General features: G+C 36.7%; 3 protein-coding genes across 8 annotated transcripts; 1 reads left to right on the top strand and 2 right to left on the bottom strand.

Annotated features, from left to right (window-relative positions):
* Nucleotides 1-1622: 1622 nt before the first annotated feature.
* Nucleotides 1623-4764, top strand: LOC147542687 (protein DEHYDRATION-INDUCED 19 homolog 5-like). Of its 2 annotated transcripts, none has more exons than XM_086673765.1 (5): nucleotides 1623-2064; nucleotides 2405-2547; nucleotides 3501-3578; nucleotides 3675-3913; nucleotides 4401-4764. In XM_086673765.1, exons 1-5 carry the CDS (start codon nucleotides 1983-1985, stop codon nucleotides 4507-4509), a joined length of 651 nt encoding a protein of 216 aa, XP_086529891.1. In that variant the 5' UTR covers nucleotides 1623-1982; the 3' UTR covers nucleotides 4510-4764. The 2 variants fall into 2 exon arrangements, with proteins under 2 accessions (XP_086529891.1, XP_086529892.1); XM_086673766.1 differs by having other exon boundaries at nucleotides 1843-2064; nucleotides 2432-2547.
* Nucleotides 4765-5025: 261 nt separating this feature from the next.
* Nucleotides 5026-9544, bottom strand: LOC147542686 (uncharacterized). 5 transcript variants are annotated; one of them, XM_086673760.1, is made up of 16 exons: nucleotides 9281-9544; nucleotides 9039-9097; nucleotides 8289-8467; nucleotides 8112-8211; nucleotides 7852-7998; nucleotides 7624-7728; nucleotides 7323-7406; nucleotides 7113-7228; nucleotides 6578-6679; nucleotides 6376-6489; nucleotides 6218-6274; nucleotides 6054-6120; nucleotides 5927-5980; nucleotides 5743-5817; nucleotides 5608-5643; nucleotides 5026-5448 (listed from the first exon to the last, which is right to left on the bottom strand). In XM_086673760.1, exons 3-16 carry the CDS (start codon nucleotides 8306-8308, stop codon nucleotides 5335-5337), a joined length of 1191 nt encoding a protein of 396 aa, XP_086529886.1. In that variant the 5' UTR covers nucleotides 8309-8467; nucleotides 9039-9097; nucleotides 9281-9544; the 3' UTR covers nucleotides 5026-5334. The 5 variants fall into 5 exon arrangements, with proteins under 5 accessions (XP_086529886.1, XP_086529887.1, XP_086529889.1 ...); XM_086673761.1 differs by having other exon boundaries at nucleotides 7624-7722; XM_086673763.1 differs by having other exon boundaries at nucleotides 8293-8467.
* Nucleotides 9545-13488: 3944 nt separating this feature from the next.
* Nucleotides 13489-19644, bottom strand: CSK (chloroplast sensor kinase). The gene is made up of 9 exons (XM_086635216.1): nucleotides 19027-19644; nucleotides 16995-17168; nucleotides 16583-16900; nucleotides 16078-16143; nucleotides 15925-15993; nucleotides 15739-15831; nucleotides 15049-15275; nucleotides 14557-14830; nucleotides 13489-14033 (listed from the first exon to the last, which is right to left on the bottom strand). Exons 1-9 carry the CDS (start codon nucleotides 19480-19482, stop codon nucleotides 13779-13781), a joined length of 1932 nt encoding a protein of 643 aa, XP_086491342.1. The 5' UTR covers nucleotides 19483-19644; the 3' UTR covers nucleotides 13489-13778.
* Nucleotides 19645-22704: the final 3060 nt, after the last annotated feature.

Raw genomic sequence — 22704 nt, 5'->3', positions numbered from 1 at the left:
CAATGTTATAATCAGAATCAATTATGCATCAATTACGTGCTCCAAACCGTTGCTATCTTTGGCTTGATGATTTGATTCTTATAACACCATTTGTATACTTTGGTAAGTTAATTTTATTGTGAGATCAAGCAATTAGAAGATAAAGTTCAAAAAAAAAACAATTAGAAGATATCAATAGATAGTATTATTGATTAAAAAAGTATAGTAATTAGAGGCCGATTAAAATAGTTCTTTACAAGAAAGTGGGTCATGTATGGACGCTTTCCATCACTAGAAAATAACAAACCGACAAAATTGAATGAACTGTCTAAGTGTGTTTGCATCAACAAATTCCATAAAAAAACACCCTCCCTTCTTTTCTCCACCAACTAAAGTTTTTGGTCATTGGTATTTAGAGATATAACTTGAGTATTAAGAGACATGAAAATTTCCTTTTCTAGATAATAATTAGTTTTTAGTGATAAAAACATGAGCTAGGAATAAGCACTATAATTGTTTTAAAGAATTACGAAAATAGAGGTGAGAAATTGGTAAAAAACCTACAAATTTTTTGTTTCGGTGAGAAATGATCATTCAACTTTGTATAGCTTTCAACTTTCTAAGTATTAAAAGAGGTTTACTACTAATTGTATAGCTGATTTGCAAAAGGGTTGCAACTGATTGCAAAATGATTGCAACTCCTTAAAAGAGGGTTGCAACTGCTTACAAAACATCTTGGGTTTTCAACCAAACATAATACAAATATTGAGCTTTTAATAAAACATAATATAAATATTGAATTTTTATCCAAACAAAATACAAATATTAGTTTTTATCCAAACGAAATACATGTTTTTTAAATCAAACAAATTATAACTTGTCTTCTAATTAAAAAAAAAATTAAAATGGGGCCTTTAACTTAACTTCCCAATAGAAAAACTACAACAAAACAGAAAGTAAGAGGGGTCAGACATACGTCAACCTTCTTGCTTTGATTTGGGCTCATACGCAGAGTTGCCTCTCTTCTCGTTCTCATAGCAAAGGCAAAGTTACTCTTAGGTTCTCCCTTGCTCAACTTTGTCACCTTCCCTGGTGCCCAAGTGAAGGGGTTGGAGAATTTCTCTTGTTTTCTTTACGCCCATACAAATTGACTCATTGAGAAAAGAGATAGAGAGAGGGGAAGGACTGAAAATGATGAGAGAACAAAATTATACGAATAGAAAAGTGAAAGAGAAGAGAGAATGAGAGAAGTTTTTCTCTTATACAAATATACAATCAACGACATCATGAAAGACGACAATGTACCTTGATCAACGACCTCATCCCGAGGTTTCTAACCAATATACATGAAAAGGGAGGCCCTAAAAAATTACATTAAATAATCTAAAATTTGTAATATTCATTTTTCTTTCTTAGAATATAGACTCCAACCACTCAGTACAATCGTTACAAGACATAAATACATCATGAAAAGAGAATATAGACTCCAACCTTTAAAGGATCCTAAAGGCTAAAGGGCCTTATAACCTATACATTTTACCTTATCTTTATTGTACTGCTTTTTGGGTGCTAACTATTTATATCAAGATTGGATCGTAAAACCTCATGGTCTTAAGAGTCATTTGTTCAACCACTGCACCACTACACCAAGAGGAGATGATTCTCCTCTTTCTTAAAACTCAAATTTCACATCTCCTACTACCCACAGCATATGCCCTAATAGTACCCATCAAGTGTTTCTCCATGAGACTAAATTCAACCAGCAGGTTTTCCAGTCTTCTCCCTTTAATAATTCATTAAAATCACCACGTGTCACTTTTTCATTTGTTCTTAGTCTGATAAATAGGCCAGCTAGTCTTTGCTATAAATATTAGGCCATTAACACCAGCTTCATGTTCTCTCTCAGTCTCTCTCTCTATTGTCCAGTTTCATGCTCACCGGAAACTAACCCCTTTTTTGGGTAAGAAATTTGACACGTTTCTGAGTTTAAAAACTAACAATCCATGGACTTTGATAACTGGTCATCTAGGGTTCATTCATCCAACAACTACTTTACTACTATGCATACTTCAAGGCTTCACTCTGGTACCCAAATTTCATTCTCCTTTAAATTCCTTGAAATTTCATCATTTTTTTTCATGAATTTTGCTAAAGTTTAGATCTTTTCTGTTTTTAAATTGTTGTTGTTGTTGTTGTTTTGAGGGTTAGTTAGAATTAGGGGTTTTTAGTTTAATTGAAGTAATGGGTATCTAAGATTTTGATTCAATTACCCAAACTTGTATGAATTGATTAGTTGGTTTCATTTAGAGATCTTGTATGACTTAATGGGTATCTAAGATTTGGTAGAAGTAGGGTTTAGATTTAAGATGATGTTTGAATTTTTCCTGTTATTCATATGAGAATGTGTTTTTTGATTTTAAAACAGACAACCATTTGATAATGGTTGATTCAGATGGAGATGAAGATGTTCAAGCTTGCTTCCCTTGTCCTTTTTGTTATATAGAAATTGAAGTTCCCTTATTATGTGCCCATCTTCAAGAAGAACATTGCTTCGACGTAAAAAATTCGGTATGTTTACAACTGTCTTTTTTGTACTCATCTTAAGAATCATGTGTTTGTTAACGTCGAAGTGTTATTTAGTTTCTTTTGGTACTACTTGCATAGACAAGCATGACTAGTCTTGTTTTTACACTCTCGAAGAAACGTGAACTGAAAGTTTCATGTGGAACACAATTAGTTCCCACATTGCTTAGAAAGACTTTCTAAACCTAGATTATAGTATAACACATTAACACCTTGTCTATTGGCTAGGCTTCTTGCTTGATTTTGGTTCGGGTCCTAGATCGGTCAGATGGATAAGTCTTGGGTTCTAAGGCAGACCCATGCCAGAGATAAACCTTGTATCATGTGCAACTCTAAGCTAGACTGGTTAGGTGGCGAAGTCTTGACGAGAAAAAAAAAAACTTGTGCCATGTGCAACTAGGCTAGTAGAGTAGTAGGTCTGGAGGTGCCTTAAACACTATCCGGATACCGGTATATGGTGCAGCGATGAAATTACTCGAGGAAGGAGTTAAAATGATAAAATTATGCAATTTTATGCTATTCATCGAAATGTAAATCTTGCTACTAAGTAAGAAAAGGAAATAAAATCTAGGTTTCACTATGGAAGGTGCTCTTAGTCCGTGACTTTTGGAAATAGTATACATTTACTACAAAATGCAGTTTAGGATCTTGAAAGATAAAATTTTGCCAAAAACAACTAGCACGTGGAATTAGTCTTGGTGGTTTCGGAAAAGAAAACTTGATTAAATACTACCACTCCCTCATAGCTCCATTCTTTGCGTAACGTCACAGCATGTTTCATTTGCATTTTAACGTTTTGTCGTGTTGTTCTTTTTCCTAGTCATATCCAACTAGGAGTCTAGAAAAGTAAAAAAATGTGATCTCAATAAAGTATTTTTGCTTCTGTCTAAGAATGAAAAGTTTTTTGCTTTAAACAATTGGCATGTCACTTTTGGCAGGTTTGCCCCGTATGTGCCGAAAACCTTGGCAAAGATATGATTGGACATTTTACAGTGCAACACTCTCATATGTTAAAGGTACGACTTGAATTTGCATTTTACCCCTGCAAATCTAGCTAAAATAAAACCTTTTTCATACCTTAACTTCTTTTATCACTTGTTATTTAAATGCAGCGAAGAAAAAAGGCTCAAAAAACAGGACAATGGACAACTAACAGTTCGGCAATGCTTAGCAGGGAAATGCGAGATCTAAGTTCATTTCTTGGAGTTACATCAAACATCAGGGGAAACAGTTTTGATTCTGCACCCGACCCACTTCTCTCTCCATTTTTATGCGGTGTTCTTCCAGAGTCTAATATTACCGAAGATACAAGCCCCACTACTGAGAGACCAACCGCTTCAGACGTTAAAAGGTATACTTCTATTAGCTCCATATGATATCAAAAGCATTCCTTATCACCTCTTTCTTGATCCTCGGATTTGTTATGAATTTTATGATTTCCTTATTGGCGATGTCTTAAAAAACTTTCAAGGCTTATGTCTTGGGGCGCGCCTCGAGGCTAGGCGGTCACCTGATGCCTCAAGGCGTACATATTTGAACTCGAGAATTAAACGTGTGCATTTGAAGTCGCTTGTTATTTTTGATTTTGTTGGGGGGGACACTCAGGATTTTATGTTATGGTAGTAAAGTAGAAAAATTATGTTATGTTCTTACAAAACAATAGTTTACGCCTTTTACACATCGAGGCATACTCTCGCCTTGTGAGAGCAAACCGCCTTGAGGAGTGAAAACAAATTTTAAAACATTGCTTATTGGTGCATTTTCATGGCACGTTTCTCTTCAAATATATCTTCAGGAAGCCCTTGCAACTTTCTTACTGATGCTTTCTGTATATGCAGGAAAGAATCGTCGTCATCTACATCAGATGAAGCAAGAGAACATGATTATCAAGAACGAAGTGAGAGAGCCGAGTTCTTTCAGCAGATGGTCCTTTCAACAATTTTCTAGCAAGCCAGATCTTAATCCTACCCCATCCAGCTGTATAAACGCAGCCGTTCTCGACAGGCATCTTATTTTGCTTCTGGGTTATGCTTTGCTATAGGAACTTAAGTAGTTATCGTATATAAGAGTAAGCTTTGAGATGAGAAAAACGATCGTAAAATAGCTAGAAAAATGCAAGTGTATTTAGTGTTATAAGGCATCGTATATTGTAAATGGAGTCCAAACACTCTTCTTATCAATCTCAAGTCAATTATTATATCATATCGACGGGGAAAAAAACTTAAATCTCTTTCAGCAGTTACTAAGTCCGTTTCCAAAGCTGACTCATTTGTCTAACTCAATGCAGCGAGGGGCATAATAGTCATTTCAGGTTATTCGAAACATTTATGTACGTCCCAGATGGCCAGAAAATCAACCTAAGTAAGTCATTTAGACGAAGTAGTCCCCACATGTCAGACAAAAACAAATAGTCTGAATCTAACTCGAGCTGGTTCAGAATTTGAATTAGATATCATATCTGGCTTAGAAGAAAAACAAAATTTAGGTAACTGACTCAGTTAAGAAATTCAACTGACTCCCATATTAACAAGTTAAAATAGAGTAAGTGTACAAGGATGATTTAAAATAGCTGCATCTACTAGATTATTATGGATAAGAATAGAAACACAAATTGTGATATTTTTTGAATATCACTGATACCTAATCTTTACAAAAATAAGGACTATTATATTTCGAATGCCTTATATGTCGGGGCTAGAAATTGATAGCAGGGAAAAAACCTAAACCCCTAATAATGGTATAGTTTTCGAATGGTGATGTAAGACACTTTCATCATCTTCCTTTAGAACCAGTCACGGAATTGCAGACTTTGTCGTAGTACTTATTCTCTGCATCGATCATTCGATCTTGAAACATTCTCCACTCTTTCAGACATCTTTCTCTTACCTGATACAATGATAAGTTTTACGTTTCAGTATATAAATACTAACAACTCGAACTCGAAATAGAGGTACATTGTTGAAAAAGTATAGCTTAAGTTAAGGAACTTCATACAAGTATAAAAGACAAAAAATTAGGCGCAAATGCCGAAAGGATTTGACATACCACTTGAGTTGGTTTCTTCCCGTTCTCCGATATTCCCTGTAACAAAAATAAGATAAGTAAACGAGCTACATTTTCTATTCCAGGAATTCGAAACTTCATACTGAATAAGTGCATTGATGGTTGGCTTGTTCTTACTTGGTTCCCAAGTGATGGAATACTTCGATGAACAATCCATTGAGCATCTACAACTCCTATTTTTTCATGAGCAGGCTATTTTCGATAGAGAGCATAAGATATGTATAGGCATTCAAAGCTTTAGTTGTAATTGGTAAATGTACTAATAATAGCAAAGACGAAAACTTTTTGTTAAGTTGCTGACCTCTACACATCTCCTAAGTGAAAAATCTATACCCCATCCATGAACTAAGTCATTCTGTAAATCACAAAACGGATTATGTTAGAATGGTTTATCAGAGGATTCAAAAATGTCATGGGATAATCTGTACCTGAATCATATGCCAAACACAGCGCCAGGCATCTCGAGAAAACACAGGCGCCATGATCTCAACGAATCTGCATCGGTAAGATAGGATAAACTGATAAGAATGAATGAATCCCAGGAGTAAATCCCTTCGTTGTGCAAGAAGAAGATAGTGTACTAAGTTCATACGCTGCACATGGTGGCAAAAGGGGACTGTTGCATCCGCCTGGTTTCTCCATTGTTTCTCTTATGAAGAGGATAAAAAAACAAAGCCACCATTCAGTAAATTTATATGAAGGAAAGAGAAAACGTACGAAGAAGAGTTGGAACCTTCTTTATTCGCTTACTTGTGAACTTCATGGTCATCCATTTTCCTTGTCATTGGCCATGTAAACTTTTTCGTATGCTCCAAACCAGGCTGTGAGATTTCCAGTCCATGCTTCCTCAAAAGCTTTATGTATCTACAAATTGGGGGAAAAGATACATATACCTCAGAGTTCACATATAACGTTAATCGTAGTAGTAGATGTTCGTTTGTCCAAAACTCACTCTTCAGCATCAAAATGTTCAACTCCTAGGTCTTCATCCCATATAAATATGTACTCATATGGTGCCACAATATCAGGATGCAGAAACCGTTTTGCATACCACCTAGAACAAATTTTCATCGTTTATTGAATATCAAAAGCTTACAGAGAAGAGATCTTAATACAATAACAATCTTACTGTTAGCACTTGGTTGCCCAAGTGGTTGAAAGTGTTGACATAGACTCCAAAAACCTGGATGTCCCAGGTTTGATTCCCACAGGAGGTGGAATCCGTGGTTATTGAACTTGGGTTACTAAAAGGTATAAATAATAAGTTCGTTGGGCTTTAGGCCTCTTTATTATGTTGTTGGGCTTTAGGCCTCTTTCATTTGTAGTTTAACTTTGGCGGTTATCGTACTTATCACATCTTGATGATGTAACAATGCCATGTAATGACTAATGTCGAACGTAGTCCCAATTAAAAAAAAAAAAAGAAGAATCTTACTAATAAAAAACAAGGGGATTGATAAAAAGATATATGAGTTGTAGTTCTTCACCATTTGGTTTGCTTCGTAGCACTCACATGGATAGCTCGCTTTGACCACTCAAACTCATCCCACTCGGTAGCCCGGCCGTCATAGTGAAACAGCACAATAGTGAAGTTATTTGAGAACTGCAGTAGGAGAAATAGTCACTAATAACCAAGATACTCGTTAACGTCTAAGGAGGGAGAAATGGACTCAGTATGAAATGATGTTCCGCCGGACCTTTTTTACTACTGCATCAATGTCGCTTTTCTGATTGTATCCAACAGTAAACGCTACAAGATACTTCTCCTTGAAAGGTAAGTCCTGCAGATTTCAACTTGATCAATCAATCAAAGATGCAATTTTGAAGAACTTGCTCTTCAACAAAAACTAAGTTCAGATGAAGAATACTGAAACGGGTTGTTACTAAAATGTATTTTTAGGCAAGCAAAGTTACATGAAACCAAGATCGATGCACTTGTAAACTATATCTTTTGGTACTCATACTCTTAAAAATCTTATAAAGGTTCTGAAATCACACCTCACTGGGCTTACCCCACAATCTGCGGAGATAAAAGTCTGATTCCGATGCAACTATGCCAGATGGTAGTCTTTCTGCACCTCTGGGTTTCTTAGGAACCTGTCTCTGCAGCAGGAGCACAGTGGAAGAAGGAGAACACGAGAGAGGATATGGCATTAGTAATTCCGAGATATTCTTGGTGTAGACGAAATCTATGCCACAACTAAGACTAGTAACCAATAAGTATACCTTTAATGTGTCACTCGTATCTCCAGATTTGAGTATGCTACTTATATTACATGTTGCAGAAGACCAAGTGTGGGCAAACGAGGTTTGAGATGAAAGGTCTGAGCTATCTTCAATGTCTTTAATAAGGTTGGAACGATAGCTTAAGAACTGCTCATTTCAGATACAAAGGGAAAACATTACCGACTTGTTGCATAATCCACCAATAACAGCAAGAAAGAAGGAAAAAAATGTATTTAAATGACCTATCAATGATTGCAAACCTTAGTTAAGGACATTCCTGTCAAGAATCCAAAAACAACTGCAAGAAAGGTCGAAAGAATAGTAGTCCTCATGTTCACATTTGGTTTTCCAGCAACTATACTGAAATGAACAATATGTCAGTACATAGTAAAAGGTGTCGCGCTAGTACTAATCTACACCAACTCAAACTTTTGAACCTGCCTCTTAGGGTTCTCATTGTAGGCAAGGATCTTCTTCTGACTCGGTATAATAACAAAGAATTCGGCACTTTTCAGCAACGAAAGCTACTCCATTTAGCTTAATTCATGTCTATTATCCCCGATGCCTCAGAAATATAAACGCAGGTTATCCAGTACTGCTACATAGACGGCTAGACCTGAAAGCAACACAAAAAACTGAGATTATGTCAACTGCTAAAATGTGGAATGACCCAAAACATAGAATTTCTTAGTTTCTGAACAAACAGACTGAATTATAACTCGAATACTAATCTTCGAGTGGAAAGACATCGAGAAATGGGTTTGTAAACTTCATATGAGTTTGTGTGAATTGTTCAAGGAACTTTTTGAACTTTCTTTTTTTTGTCAAATATATATAAACCACACCACAATTCCCTAAATGGGTATACTGATTTAACCCTAAAACACCTAAAACTAAATTGAGTAGAGCAAAAGGCAAGATCCAACCCAAATTCTAGCCAGGACTTGTAGTACTAGTAAGCTTCAACCTAACCTAACTAAACTTAAATTAACAACAGATAACTGATGGACTAGCATAAAAATCTTAAATAAACTTCAAAATTGAAACTAATTCAATTTTAAATTCTTGAATTACTTAAGATAAATCGATTCTTATGTCTCTGGAAAGAAATAATCATCAGTTTAATCAAGATCAAGTGTTGGTTAACTGTCTAATTAATAAGATGATTAAGAGAAAATTAAAGTTACCTGGAAGCTAAGCGGATGATCCAGCAATCAAACCTGCCTCTGAGTAAATTCTGCCTTGTCTGAGTAAATTAAAGAAGAAGATAAAGATTAAAAGAGAAAGAAGAATATAAAGAATAAAGTAAAGAGAAAAAGGTTAAATTTCCACTGAGAAAAAAAAAAATATATATATATATATATAGACTATAATATCCACTGAGAACTATAGAGTCTAGAGAGAGAAAGTAGAGAGAGAAGATTTTTACTGTTAATGAGAAAGAAAGAGAAGGATTTGATGATGTGCTAGGATTTCCTTTTTCTCTTTCTAATTTGATAAAGTTGTTTTTATTAGAGCCCTTTAGCTTTTGGCTTAATCCTTAATTATTCTATCTTCTTCTTCTTCTTCTTCTTCAAAAAGCAAATTCACTATAAAGTCTAGAGAGAGAAAGAACAAATTCAGTGACTGTACAGAGTGAGAGATGTTATAACTGTTAGAGAGAGAGAGAGAGAGAAATGAGAGTGGGTCCGGTTAGGGCTGGGAAAACGGTCCGAAAACCCGCGATCCGGCCCGTTCGGCCCGAACCGTGAGAGACCGATGACCGAAGCCAACCCGAGCCGGGCTTACCCGGCCCGATAGCTCGGGCTTATAGGGCCGGGCTCGGACAGGGACTCAATTCCGAGTCCCGGCCCGATAAACCCGCCCGACACCCGAGCCCGATATCGAGCCCGATGATCACCCGATTACAACCCGCGGGATCTTAAGATCCAATGGCCAAGGTCTTTAAAACATAGAAATGTTTTAAATTTATCCAAGGGGTAAAATCATTTGGCCTTAAAGTGTCTTGCTCCCATGTCTTTAACCCAATAGTGAGGGACTTGAGAGATGAAACTTACACTAGGCTTGAGCCCATTATCACAAGACACAATATATGACTTGGATAGGTTGTAGATGAAGTGTTGAACATACTTATAGAAGCTTAAGGTTCTTTAATTCTTCACAAGTGGACAATGTGGTACTATATTTTTTATCAACAATGAGTTTTCATTCTTTTTGTTTAGTCCCACATAGAAAGGAAATAAAGTTGAGGAGAATTATGAGCTTCCTATATAGGCTTCTTGCATTCACCATTGGCTATGTTGTGTTGAAATTCTTTTGTGGTGCTAAATGAGTTCTAAATTTAGTACAATAATAAGTAATAATTTATATCCAATAGTCTAATATCATTATTTTGTTTTACTGGGGACTAGGAATTAGCCTTTGTTTGGTTTAATGTTAAGGATGCTTGAGGCGTGAGGCGCAAGACTAGGAATTAGTACCAACCACAAAGCCGAGCCGAGATTTGGTAGTATACCGATGTTGAGGCATTGTGCTTATGCCATGCCATCAAATAAGTCAGTTGAGAATGTTAGAGATCCTAGATGGTACTTATAGAAGTTCAAATATCTTCAATACCTATAATCTTTCTATGTGGGACTAATACACATTGCTTAGTATGAGTGTTTCTTGTTTAATTTAGCCCTACATAGAAAGCTTACTAGGGAAGAGAAAGATTGGAGCCTGTTGTATGGTAATTTAATATTGTACAGTGGTAGTCTTTTTGTTGAAAGTGTATTGTGGTAGTTTTTTTTTTGTTGAAGATGTATTGTGGTAGTTGGTCGGCAAAAAATAATAATAAAGTGTTTGCCTAGAAAAATACGTTGACCGTCGACGTATGATATAGATTGTTTATTATATAGTTATTACTATTTTCCAATACAATATGTATGGTATTGTCATCGTCGACGTATGACATAGCTTGTGTTGTTAGAGTGGGTGAGGGTGGTTCGTATAAGAACATATAACACAAATACTAACACAGGTTTGTGATATGGAAAGAGGTCCTATTGACATTCCAAATAACAATTTCACCTCGTACATACTGCCAACGTCGTAAAGTACCCCATAAATGAGAAACTAAATTGGGGTGTTGGTGGATGGGGATAACTCTTTAGGTATGATGGTATTGTAATCTTGTATGGTGGTAGTTAATTGGTCAAAAATGAATAAAATGTGTTGCCTATAACGTGAGTTGTGACAAACAATTGTGAAAATGTTAATTTATATCGGCACCTTGAACTCGACAAAATTTCATAATTGGACTAGAAAATACAGAAAAGTCAATTTGTCAGAGGATCGTTTTTGAATCTGTCTAAGCCAATGTCAGTATGTCACGATTTTTGTGATTGTCATCCACTTCTTTTTCTGTTGAAAGGTGATTGTTATCCACTTGATAAGTTTATTTGACCTTGGGTCAACATAAAAATTAAGTATAATATATATATTTATTTATGTTTTTGTTGACAGAAGTACGTATATATGTTGAGAGGGCCATGAATAAACTTACTTCCCAACCATAACTCTGCTCCATGTTCACCAACATTTATTATTTTTTGAAAAGTGGAAAAATCATCTAGGGGTTAATATATAGTCTAATCATGAAGTCATTTTCTTGGCCAATAGTAATCTCTTAATTCCCATCTAAAGAGCACCAAACATCAACACACGTAAAATGGTAGTGCCTAACCAAACATTAAATAAGTTATTTTTGGTTGAAAGACACTTTAACAAAGTAAGTCTTTGAAGTTTTTAACAAAATAAAGTAAAGTGTTTGAAGTTGAGTTAGTAGCAAAGGACCACTTTTAGTCCCACACTGCCAACACAGTGTGAGAATCAATTGTAAAAGGCTTATAAAAGACATCCCTTGCTGAGTACTTTTTAATTACTTTTTAGTACGGGTTGTTCAACCCGTCATAAGGTACCTGGTCCCGCAAGTGAGGTCGGGTCGCGGGTACCCGCGGGCAGATTCGAGCCTACGGGTATCATTCCCACTCTTAGGGTTGGGTATTGAGTAATTATTTGTTTTTTAAAAAATAATAAGATAATATAAGATAAATTGGTTTTTTTAAATATAATAAAAAAACCCGAGCCCGTCCGGTCCGAGCCCGTTGGAACCCGCTCGGGCAGCCGGGCTCGGGCGGGCTACGGGCACCAATATGGTGTGTTTGGTCCGGCCCGATCTGCCCGACTCTCTACTACGGGCTCGACTTATCCGAGCCCGATCCGCCCGAGTCCGGCTCATTCTTGCCCGAGCCCGTCCGAGCCCGCCCGATTCCCACCCCTAGGTCCGGTCCAGTCCATCTTCTTCACCAATCAGATTTATTGTTTGTAACAGTTCAATACGACGGTTTTAACGGTATTTTTATTTTATTTTTGATGAAGGAACGGTATTTTTATTTGTTACCTCAACTGATACAAACTGTTAAAACAGCTCTGTCCTACTCTCTTCTTCTGTCCGCCTTCGATGTCAAAGGAAGCTTCGTTATAATTGAAATTAGGTTATATTTTTCAACTCTGGCTAATAATGTTCGTTGTTATTGTTGTCTCTGTTATTTGAAAAAGGTTAATTCTCTTGGACATTCTAAAAAATCTACGGAGATGAGAAGAAGAAGATAGAAAGGGGGAGTGAGGAAAAAATAATGGTGGTGAGGCTGGCTGAAAATTATAGCGGTGGTGGTGGGAATTTGAGAGTAAAAGTAAAGTGGAGACAGAGACGAAAATTAGGGACTAAACAATAATTAGATTTATTTTTGGACCAAACATAATGATACCGCCTACACTAATCTTGATTGACCAAGTCATTATTCTCTAATATTATATTATTATCACAAATTAGAAAGTTTAAGATAAGACCTTTTATCACCAAATAAGGGATGAAACTATTGAATTTGGCAAGAGATAAGGTTCACATCAAATCCAACCTCTAATCTACGAATTCATGAAACCACATATTTTTGAAGTCATTTTCAATCGATTCCCATTTTTGTCAAAGTCAATGATACATAAATACAGGTTTATCCCTTTTATAAGTGTTTGTTTGATCTTCCTTTTAACTCTAGTGTCTTGTTGTCTCTCTAACATGGGAAGAAGTCTTCTATTATTGGTGGTGTGATGGAGTAATCTTCTTGTTTTTGGAAAACTATAGTTATAACTCAATGGTGCAAGAATTACCCTATCAAGACAAAGAAAAGAATAAGGTCCTCAAAACCCAAACTCATCCTACCTAACTCCATGAATTTCAACCTAGTCCAAAGTTCACTTTTGGCAGATTAGTTAAAAGTGAGCATACAGCTCAAAGCCTCATACAACCAAATAAATTCTTTTTAGTTGTTGAAGAAGTGAATCCTAGTCGAAAAAATTGCAAACCACGGGGCGACGATAGTAGGTGGTGACCATTAAAGACTTGGAGACCAATGTGGAAGTCGAGTCTATTTCTCGACCTACCCTCATTAAATACTTTTTATAGCTCATAACATATATATATATATATATATATATATATATATATATATATATATATATATATATATATATATATATATATATTATGGAATCGAAAAGGTAACAAATCGCTTTTTCCAGCATGATAATCAGAACTTTCAACAAAAAAGGCATGATAATCAGAAATTCATAAGGTTATACACTTCTACATACAATGAACTTTACCAAAGAAAGAAATTGTAAACTATTTACAGACCTTGAATGACATGAGCAGTACTCGAAAAATGGACTATATATATAATCATTTATACATTATATTATACTACATAGGCCTAGATTTCTTACCAGACGAAGTTGTTTTCGAAGCTTCCAATCTGCAGTCATGTACCTGTTTCATTGCCGCGAAAGGATTCCCTTGATTTCTGCAGTAATATGGTATTGTCCTTTTAAGCTTCGTGAGCTGGTTCGATTGGGTCCAATGTGGAGGGGAGGGAAGGTAGCCATAGCTCTATCCGTGTTCCACCTGCTCCAAAGGCGGCTTCTTGTAAACGAGGAGATATGACACGAACAACACAACCATAACTCTCTAGTATCTCCCGAGCCACAGTCAGTCCAGCGATAAAATTCCATGTAATGTTATCTTCTACCATGCCTTCTGAAATAAGATCTTTCCCAAATGGTGTAAGGGAGTGCATTTGTGTCTGCAAATATTCAAGTGATTATTTTAGCAGATACTAAAACGGAAACGACTTCGTTGATTTAAATCGAAAAAGTCAGATGGCAATTCCTACACATTTAAAGACATATAGTGCATGATTTCATTCTGCAAGAATCCAGACATTGAAGGCACAAAAATTATAACTACTGTGTCGGTTGGAGTTATCCCACATTAGTCGTGGGGCGCGGTGGTGCTCAGTATGTTAGTGTGACGGAAAGCTGTATCTGTTGAGCTAGCTTTCAGTGTGAGAGAAGGCCATGAGTCCCATGATCACTAAACACTATCAAATCCTTAGAATCATAGTTCCAGATTTTGATTTTGGTATTCCCACGTTACCTGGAAATTATGTAATAGTGAAGTGTGTAAACCTTAAACCCTAAACTGTACAGAAAACTTTTTGCGGAAGTTAGTTTTCATGAAGATTATTTGGTAATACTCAAGCATAAGGGCACTAACAAAGCGAATCTCTAAGAGATAGCGTATCGAACGTAATTTAAAATAGTTACCATATAGTGCATATCAGGTCCATCATCGTCGATTATGACAAGTGCACCACCAGCCGGAGCTCCAGTTGATATGATATTTACCTTGCCACCAACATGTGTACGCAGTAATGCACCTTCAATCAAGTTGCTCAGTGCTTGTCGTAAAGCAGATTCTTCCAAGGCAACTACTAGAGAACGTGAAAGTTCATTTAGTTCCACTGTCCTTTGTTGTTTATTAGCTAACGGTCCAGCGGCACCAACCAAATCTACCAGTACATCAGAGACATTGCACGGTCTGCCTAACCAAAACAACGAACATAAGCAACGAGAAATCTGTCCAGTCAATATGAAGTAATTTGAAAGGTGTAAACTATATTCGAGCACCATCAATATGCAGAAGAATCTGTGCTTACTATATAATATTAAGATGATCTTACTTTTAAAAAGCATCAAGATCATAGGTTAGTGAACATGTTGTATATTAAGCTAAGAGAAGATAAAACATAAGCCTACCTGATATTGTATTGTGGCACTGCTGCAAGAGTAAGCGGTGGCATTGGCATCTCCATATCCCTCGCTGCAGCACCAGAAGGAAGAGCAGGTCCCAGTTTTCTCGAGTTATCAATACGGGATCCACTTGAAAAATCATCGGATAATCGAGATTTTACTGATTTTGGATAGATATCCGCTGAATTATCCATGTTCTTAATTGTTTCGTCATTGTAGTGGATTATGTTAGCCTGGAATGTCAGAAAAGGGGAGAAGTTTAGATATTTCTTCTAAATAGAAAATAAAAGCTTAAGGAAAATTGGAAATGTTAGCATAGAACTAGTAAGAGAGAGGCTGAAAATCCAAGCCCATTGATATCTTGAAGGAATTTATGATTCCCAATAAGAAAGGATTAGCTGGTTAAGATCCATTACGTTATTACAGTTGATTCTTTTACCGGTGGGGCACTACGATGTTTATTTATCGGAACAAGCACTGCTATTGTTCTTATGTCCATCACATATAGGATACCTCCTCCAGTGATCCCAAAAGGTCTAAATTTTCCTCCTTTTCAACTTCTCTTTTTGGATTCAACAAGACCATTCATATTTAAAATTTCAAATATCACACAACAAGAACCCCTTGAACAGAAGCTTTCGATCCTGAATTAGAAGTATCAAGTATCTAAGAACTTAAAGTTTAGGAAATACCAACCTTTGTGAGGTACACAGCTTCCTGAAGTTGTTGTAGTGTATCTCTTAATTGATCACCTTGCACTAATATGTCTTCGACAAGATCGTAAGATATCTGCAGATCATATGAATATACACGTTATCATTCCCTAGAAATCTAAAAGGGTAAGGAGTTAAATCTGAATAACAAAATAATTAGCATTCAAACCTCGCTCCTCTTTGTATGGACAGATAACATTTTACTCAAAGTCCTGATGCTAGAAAGAGGACCTCGAATCTGTCAGCAAATATTAAGGTCAAAATGGAAGGTCTTTCAAAAATTGTACTGTGTCCAAACCACTAACTTAGAATATTAGCTTACTTGCTCGACCAGATCACTCATTCTGACATTATTTTGCCAGGATGATTCTTGAAGTAGAAGTGCTTTCTGTAGAAGAATATAACAATCGTAAGAATCCTGAATTGCCCAAAGGAATGTAGCAAGCCGAAAAGATTGAATTTTTTATAGAGTATGAACTATTAGGACTAAACGCCCGGCAGAAATAGAAAAATTATAAACAACCTGCTAAGTATAGCAGAGAAGATTTAGAAATGACAGATCAATCATTTGAAAGCTAAAGATTGGTTTGCATGAAAAAAAATAACACCCCTTATAGCTATGCAACTATTTCGCGTTTGCATGAGCAAATGATCTTTACTCTTTTATCGACCATTCTAAGGAGGAAATCAAGAGGTGATATGCTTGATTTATGCTATCCTTGGTCATTCTCAAGAAAACTTCTCTTGGGCCTCTTTTTCACACGATTTATGCTATCGAAGGTCCCTAGCTTGTTAAACATTGTTATAATTTTTCAGTACAAGGCTACCTGATCCATGACATATGCCGTAGCCAAAGAGCGAGAGATATTGGTAGCAATTGAACTTTGTTCAGCTGAGAAATGGCTATACGTTTTCAATATGTCCTCCTTAAGAGCTTGAAGTTCCCAAAGTTTTCTTTCTGAGCACGGAGGAAAAGTGTGAGACTCCTTGGGCAAGTGCCCAAGTTGCGCATCTTGTCCATCTCCTTCTGAATTCATGCAAGCTTCAAACTCCATCTTTGGAAGCTCAGCAACCAAAAACCCCACAACAAACGGGTGTTTTACCATCGGAAAAACCACAGATCGACACTCGGGTATCACTTCTGCCTACAGTTGCAAAAGCATTTGAAATTGAGTGAAAGAAATGAATTGACAAACAATATACTTTTTCATGAAAGATTGGTTTAGTCAAATTGCATACTTGTTTATCCAAAAGAGCAGCCTCAGCTACCCGTAATCCGGCCGAAACACCGAAATTACCAATTAGTATCACAACATCTGCTCTTTTAGCAACTGTTGTTACTCCTGGATAAAATATAACTCGCCTAAGTTCCAGTCTATCCATAACATAACTACCAGCTGGCCTTACATAAACCTGCAAAAAAACCATTAAAAAACCTCAGATCTTTGTCGAATTCTACAATTATAAAAATGGTAACTAAGAAATCACTAAATTTCTTCATAAAAGTGGGTATTGTTGAGAAATAAACCACTCCAAATAGGTGATCAGTCTACTTAGAGTTTTTCTCTAATGCGGAAATACCAGGATCTTAGGATGCAATGGTGAATTATACAACATAACCACGAAGCAAATGAAGAATAATGACACGCAAGATTTACCGAGGTTCGGAGCAAGTTCTACGTCCTCTTTCAGCCGCACCAAACTAATCCACTATGAATATGAAATTACAAATTTCCCGAGTTACTGTAGACAAAGTCTAGTGCACTTCCCGATTACAAAATTTCACTACAACTCTCTTACCCTCACTTATAGAACTCTTTGTTGACCTCACATAGAGTTACCATATACTCTCATCCACCCGACGTACTGTGTGCCCGATTCACGGTACCCTTTTTGGGTGGGTTCGCGATCCAGTACCCCAAAATTAGCGTACCCGAGTTTTTAGTCTTAATTTACCTAAAATCTTTTTAGAAAACTATAAATTCGACTAGTTGGGCAGTCAACTACAAGAGTTTTTAATTTAGCTTGTTTGATTGTAAATTTTATGCAAAAAGAATGTCTGAGGATAGGTGTGTCTATTATAAATGCATCATAAAGAATATATATTGTCTAGGAAAATAGTCCAAAACAAACTGAAATTGAAAATGGCGCACCAAAGAAATATACCCTTAGCGTATGGCGTACCCAATACTCACATGGTAGCGAACCGCGTACTAGTACATGTACCACGTAACGGAGCGATCCGCGTACCAGGTAACTTTGATCTCACACTCTCTCTTTTCCCACTTGTAAAAATGAGAACATTCACTTGAGATGGGATGATAATATTGTGAATGAAGAAGCCAAATTATAGGCCTTCATTTACCCGTAAGATTAGTAGAAGTAATTAATGTTTGCCAAGATTTTATCCACCCACCTTACCTTCATTTATGAGAGTATGGGTGCATTGAACTTCTGAGTTCCTCGAGTTTAATCTTCACCTTCGTACATCAGAGAAGGCACATCCTAAACAATCTAGCAAATAGGCTTTTTGACTTCGAGTTGTTTATTAAGCCCCACAATGTGACAATCTCCCACTTGGGGTCAAATAAACAACTTAGAGTAAAAAAAACCTATTTGATAAACTTGATTTGTGCAGACTTCTCTAATGTGGCAAGGTGAAGATCAAGCTATAGGAAGTCAAGTGCACCCATACTCGTAAGGTGGGGGGAGGAAATCTTGCCTCTCTTAATCTTAGAATGAAGGCTATAAATAGTCATGCTCATTCACAAGTTTGATTATCCCATTCTCAAGTTCTCCTTTGAATAAGTGAGAGAGTAAGAAAGAGTGTCAGATCATGAGAGTTTTGTAAGTGTGAGGGTTGGAGAGTTGTAGTGAAATTATGTATCCCGCGAGTGAACTGGATTTTGTGTACGGTAACTCAGGAAAGTTGTAACTTCACATTCATAGTGGATTAACTTGGTGCGGCTCAAAGAGGGCGTAGGACTTGCTATGAACCTCTATAAATTTTGCGTGTCATTATTCTTTATTTGCTTCGTGGTTATGTTGTATTTATTCACCATTGCATCCTAAGATCCTGGTATTTCGGGCGTAATAGAAAAACTCTAACTAGACTGATCACCTATTTAGAGTGATATAATTTTCTCAACAGGTATTACACAATTTCCTTTTCAAGTTCTTAACTTGAGATTCATACCCATGGAATTTGAAGTTACTAATTTATAGGTACTCAGTAATGAAATCACAGAGAGAGAGAGAGAGATAAACAAACCGATAAAACAGCTTCAGAATCAATGACTCCACGAAAGAGATCCAACTGTTCTATACATAATCTCTGAAAATCTGTACTAGGCAAGACCAACCCACTCTTCCCATCAGTCTCAATTCTCTGCACAAATTCAACCGGAGAAGAAGAAGCATTCCTTATAGCTGTAGCGACGGCAGAAGCTGAAGGAACTAAACTAGTAGTACCTGTTTCTTCATCTACTCCATTATAATTAACATAAAGAGTTGTTTCTCTGTTAGAATTAGGGTTTCCAATGGTTTTTTTATCTTCTGAAGTTCCATTTGTAAGGGAAGGAGAAGCATTGGGTAGAATAGTTGTTCTCTGTGTACAAAAGTAACGAGATTGAAGAATAAATTTGTTGTGAGAGTGAAAGAGATCATTATGGTAATTATTATGGTTATGGGTAGTAGTGATTTTGGGGGAAATTGCAGAGAGGATCATCCTCTTTAGTGAAAGATGAGCGACAAACAGAGGAAGTAAAGGTTCTTCTTCTTCTTCTTACTTTCTCTCTCTAGAGAAATGGAAGATGAGAGAGAAAGAAGAAGAGAAGATGGGGTTCAATCGTTCAGAAAAGAAACCGATATTTCCACCCAACTTTTTACTAAATCCGCACAAAACCACCCCCTCATTTTTTATGGCCTTTTTTATTGAGTTAATTCCTATATGGCCCCCTACTTTGTGACCAGCTTCCTTTATGGCCCCCTTTTTTTCGTAAATTCAAATATAGCCCCCTATTTTCAAGTAAATGTCATTACTACCCTTCTTAATTCTAAATTTAAAACATTTAAAAAAAGTTATTTCCACCTCACCCCTCTCTCTCTCTACCTCATCTCTCTCTACAACTCACCCCTCTCTCTTTCCAACTCACCTCTCTCTCTTCCCAACTCACCTCTCTCCAACTCACCTTCATCTTCTCCGATTGAAGTCGCCGGCCGGAAAAATCTCCGGCCGGCGACTTCAATCGGAGAAGATGAAGGTGAGTTGGAGAGAGAGAGAGGGGTGAGTTGGAGAGAGAGAGAGGTGAGTTCGAAAGAGAGGTGATGTGGAGAGAGAGAGTTGACATGGAGAGAGATGTGTGGTGGAGAGGAAATGAGGTGGAATTATAATTTTATTTTTATTTTTAATTTTGAAAGAAGATTTAAAGGAAGGGTAGTTAGGACAATTACATCAAAAAAGGGGGCCATATTTGAATTTACGAAAAAGAGGGGCCATAAAGGAAGCTGGTCACAAAGTAGGGGGCCATATAGGAATTAACTCTTTTTTATTTGATTGGAACCACAATCGAGAATTTGGCCAAAACTACCTAAAAAATTAGGGTTATTTCCCTAATGACCCCCAACTTTGTAACCAGCTTCCCGCTTGGCCCCCTACTTTACGAGAAATACTCATATGGCCCCATACTTTACGAGAAATACCCATATGGCCCCCTTTCGTTATAACACCGTTACTCTCTCTCCTCCATTATGTTTTCCCTCTCTGCCAACTCACGCCACATCATCTATTACGCCACCTTCTCCGGCAGAGGTCGCCGACCGGCCAAATTTCCGGCCGGCGACCTTCAAACTAAATTTTTTTTTTCTCTCTCTCTTTACAAAAAAAAATTCATTTCTCTCTCTCTCTAGATCTAACAGTTCTAGAGAGAGAGAGAAAGAAAAAAAAAATTTGGAGAGAGAGAGGAAGAGAAAAAAAAATTTAGGTTTGAGTCGCCAGCCGGAAATTGGTCGGCCGGCGACTCTCGCCGGAGAAGGTGACGAGGTGGCGTAACAGATGATGTGGCATGACTTGGCAGAGAGAGAAAATATGATTTAGGAGAGAGAGTGACAGTGTTATAACGGAAGGGGGCCATATGGGTATTTCTCGTAAAGTAGGGGGCCAAGCGGGAAGCTGGTCACAAAGTTGGGGGCCATTAGGGAAATAACCCAAAAAATTATGACTTTGGTTTTTAGGCTTTACCTCTCTGGTCGCAATTATGAAATTTTCTATTTACGTGAAAGACCAACCTAACCTTAGTCTAAGAAATTACAATTTCTCTCTCTTCATCTTCTTTTCATTCACCCCGACTGAAACACTCTCGTCCACCTCTCGCGACTGAAGCTTTCTTTTCAGGTACTCCTTGTCTCTCATTTCTTTCTCCCATACTTAAAAGTTCACCATCTTTCTCACTTAGGGTTTCAATTTTTAGCCGACCATTTCGGCATTCTTGTGCATTATAAAACTGCATTGATGTTACAAATCAGTATTTGTTTTTCTTCTTCTAATTTTACTCTTCACTTAGGGTTTAGCCTGAATGAAATATTAATGAACTTAGAAAATGATGTTTTTGTTGATGTTGTTGTTTATGTTGTTATTAATATTGTCGCTGATGGATTTCGCAGAAAGAATTTTTGTAATATTTAGGTTTATAAGTCTATTTTATGGTGCTATTAGGTTTTGTATTAAACACCTAAAGGTATCTTGCAAGGCTTTTGTGTAGGTTTTGTTGAAATTATGTTGTTTAAATGATGCACAAGACCTGCTCGATAAAATGCTTCAATGAGCTTGTACTGCCTTGCAGACACCATGCACGACCTTGCAAAGCCTTGCAGACACCTTGCACTGCCTTGCAGACGCCTTGCAAACAACTTGCACTGTCTTACAAAACACCTTGCACTGCCTTGCAAACACCTTGTTTAGTTTAATTTATGTTTCATAATTAGAAAATCCTATAATATCTTTGTAAGGTTTATAATCTCTTGACTAACGTACAATTCTTTCGATGGACAGTATGGGTAAAGCAGAAACAAACAAAAAACGAACGAGATCAAATGCTAAAGCTGTCGTAGAAAGAAAATTATCAACTCGGAGATGATAATTACTGTTGGTCGAAAAAAGAAAACAAAGTTTGAATTTGTCTCTTGGATATGAACATTTCGACGAATGATTGAATATTTTGATGAATGAATGAATATTTTTGTTAATATTTTGTAGATTGGATGCATATGATAATTACATTTTGAACAATGTTTGTGTATTCTTATTTTCATATTGTCTTTACATGTTTTGAATAGATTGCAAACTCCTTGCAGTGTCTTGGAAACACTTTGCATAACCTTGCAAAGTTTTCTAAAGTTACATATTTTTTTTGTATGAATTGTGTTGAAAATTTCTTCAAAAAAAAAGGGGGCTCCGCCCCCGAACCGCCGTAAAAGAACTTCAACAACATTTGCAATATAAATGTCGAACTCTTAAAGTTATATTTTATTCATTTAATTATTTTTTTGAATAAATTCTAAAGTTACATTTTTTCGTATGAGTTGCTTTGAAAACTTCTTCACAAAAACGGGGGGCTCCGCCGTCGAACTCCCGTAAATAGAAGGTCGACAACAATTACAATATAAAGATACACATAAATTTCTTCAAAAATACGGGAGCTCCGCCCCTGAACCTCCATAAAAAGAAGACGAAAATGATGTGAATAGAGTTCATGGTTATTTCAAGTGATTTTGACCAATCTTGAAAAAAAATTCCAAATTTTGCTAGAGCTTAGAAGACTTTTGCAAACACCTTGTGTAGCCTTGCAAACACCATGCGTAGCCTTGCAAACACCTTGCGTAGCCTTGCTGACACCCTGCAGAGCTTTGCAAACACCTTGCAGAGCCTTGCAAACACCTTGCAGAGCCTTGC

The sequence above is a fragment of the Eschscholzia californica genome, unplaced genomic scaffold, assembly GCF_041429995.1.
Source record: "Eschscholzia californica isolate CP2 unplaced genomic scaffold, dmEscCali1.0.p SCAF_4, whole genome shotgun sequence".
NCBI classification, from domain to species: domain Eukaryota; kingdom Viridiplantae; phylum Streptophyta; class Magnoliopsida; order Ranunculales; family Papaveraceae; genus Eschscholzia; species Eschscholzia californica.
This window is presented reverse-complemented; position numbering and strand designations above follow the sequence as displayed.

Excerpts from the sequence above, each read along its gene's own strand:
- LOC147542687 (XM_086673765.1), top strand. The coding sequence starts at position 1,983 with ATGGACTTTGATAACTGGTCATCTAGGGTTCATTCATCCAACAACTAC. Across the intron at positions 3,579-3,674 it reads AACACTCTCATATGTTAAAG|CGAAGAAAAAAGGCTCAAAA; the intron begins GTACGACTTGAA and ends ATTTAAATGCAG. Across the intron at positions 3,914-4,400 it reads ACCGCTTCAGACGTTAAAAG|GAAAGAATCGTCGTCATCTA; the intron begins GTATACTTCTAT and ends CTGTATATGCAG.
- LOC147542686 (XM_086673760.1), bottom strand. The coding sequence starts at position 8,308 with ATGAGAACCCTAAGAGGCAG. Across the intron at positions 7,999-8,111 it reads CAGGAATGTCCTTAACTAAG|TTCTTAAGCTATCGTTCCAA; the intron begins GTTTGCAATCAT and ends TGAAATGAGCAG. Across the intron at positions 5,644-5,742 it reads TTCCATCACTTGGGAACCAA|GGAATATCGGAGAACGGGAA; the intron begins GTAAGAACAAGC and ends TTTTTGTTACAG.
- CSK (XM_086635216.1), bottom strand. The coding sequence starts at position 19,482 with ATGATCCTCTCTGCAATTTCCCCCAAAATCACTACTACCCATAACCAT. Across the intron at positions 15,994-16,077 it reads TGAGTGATCTGGTCGAGCAA|ATTCGAGGTCCTCTTTCTAG; the intron begins GTAAGCTAATAT and ends ATTTGCTGACAG. Across the intron at positions 15,276-15,738 it reads AAGCTGTGTACCTCACAAAG|GCTAACATAATCCACTACAA; the intron begins GTTGGTATTTCC and ends CTGACATTCCAG.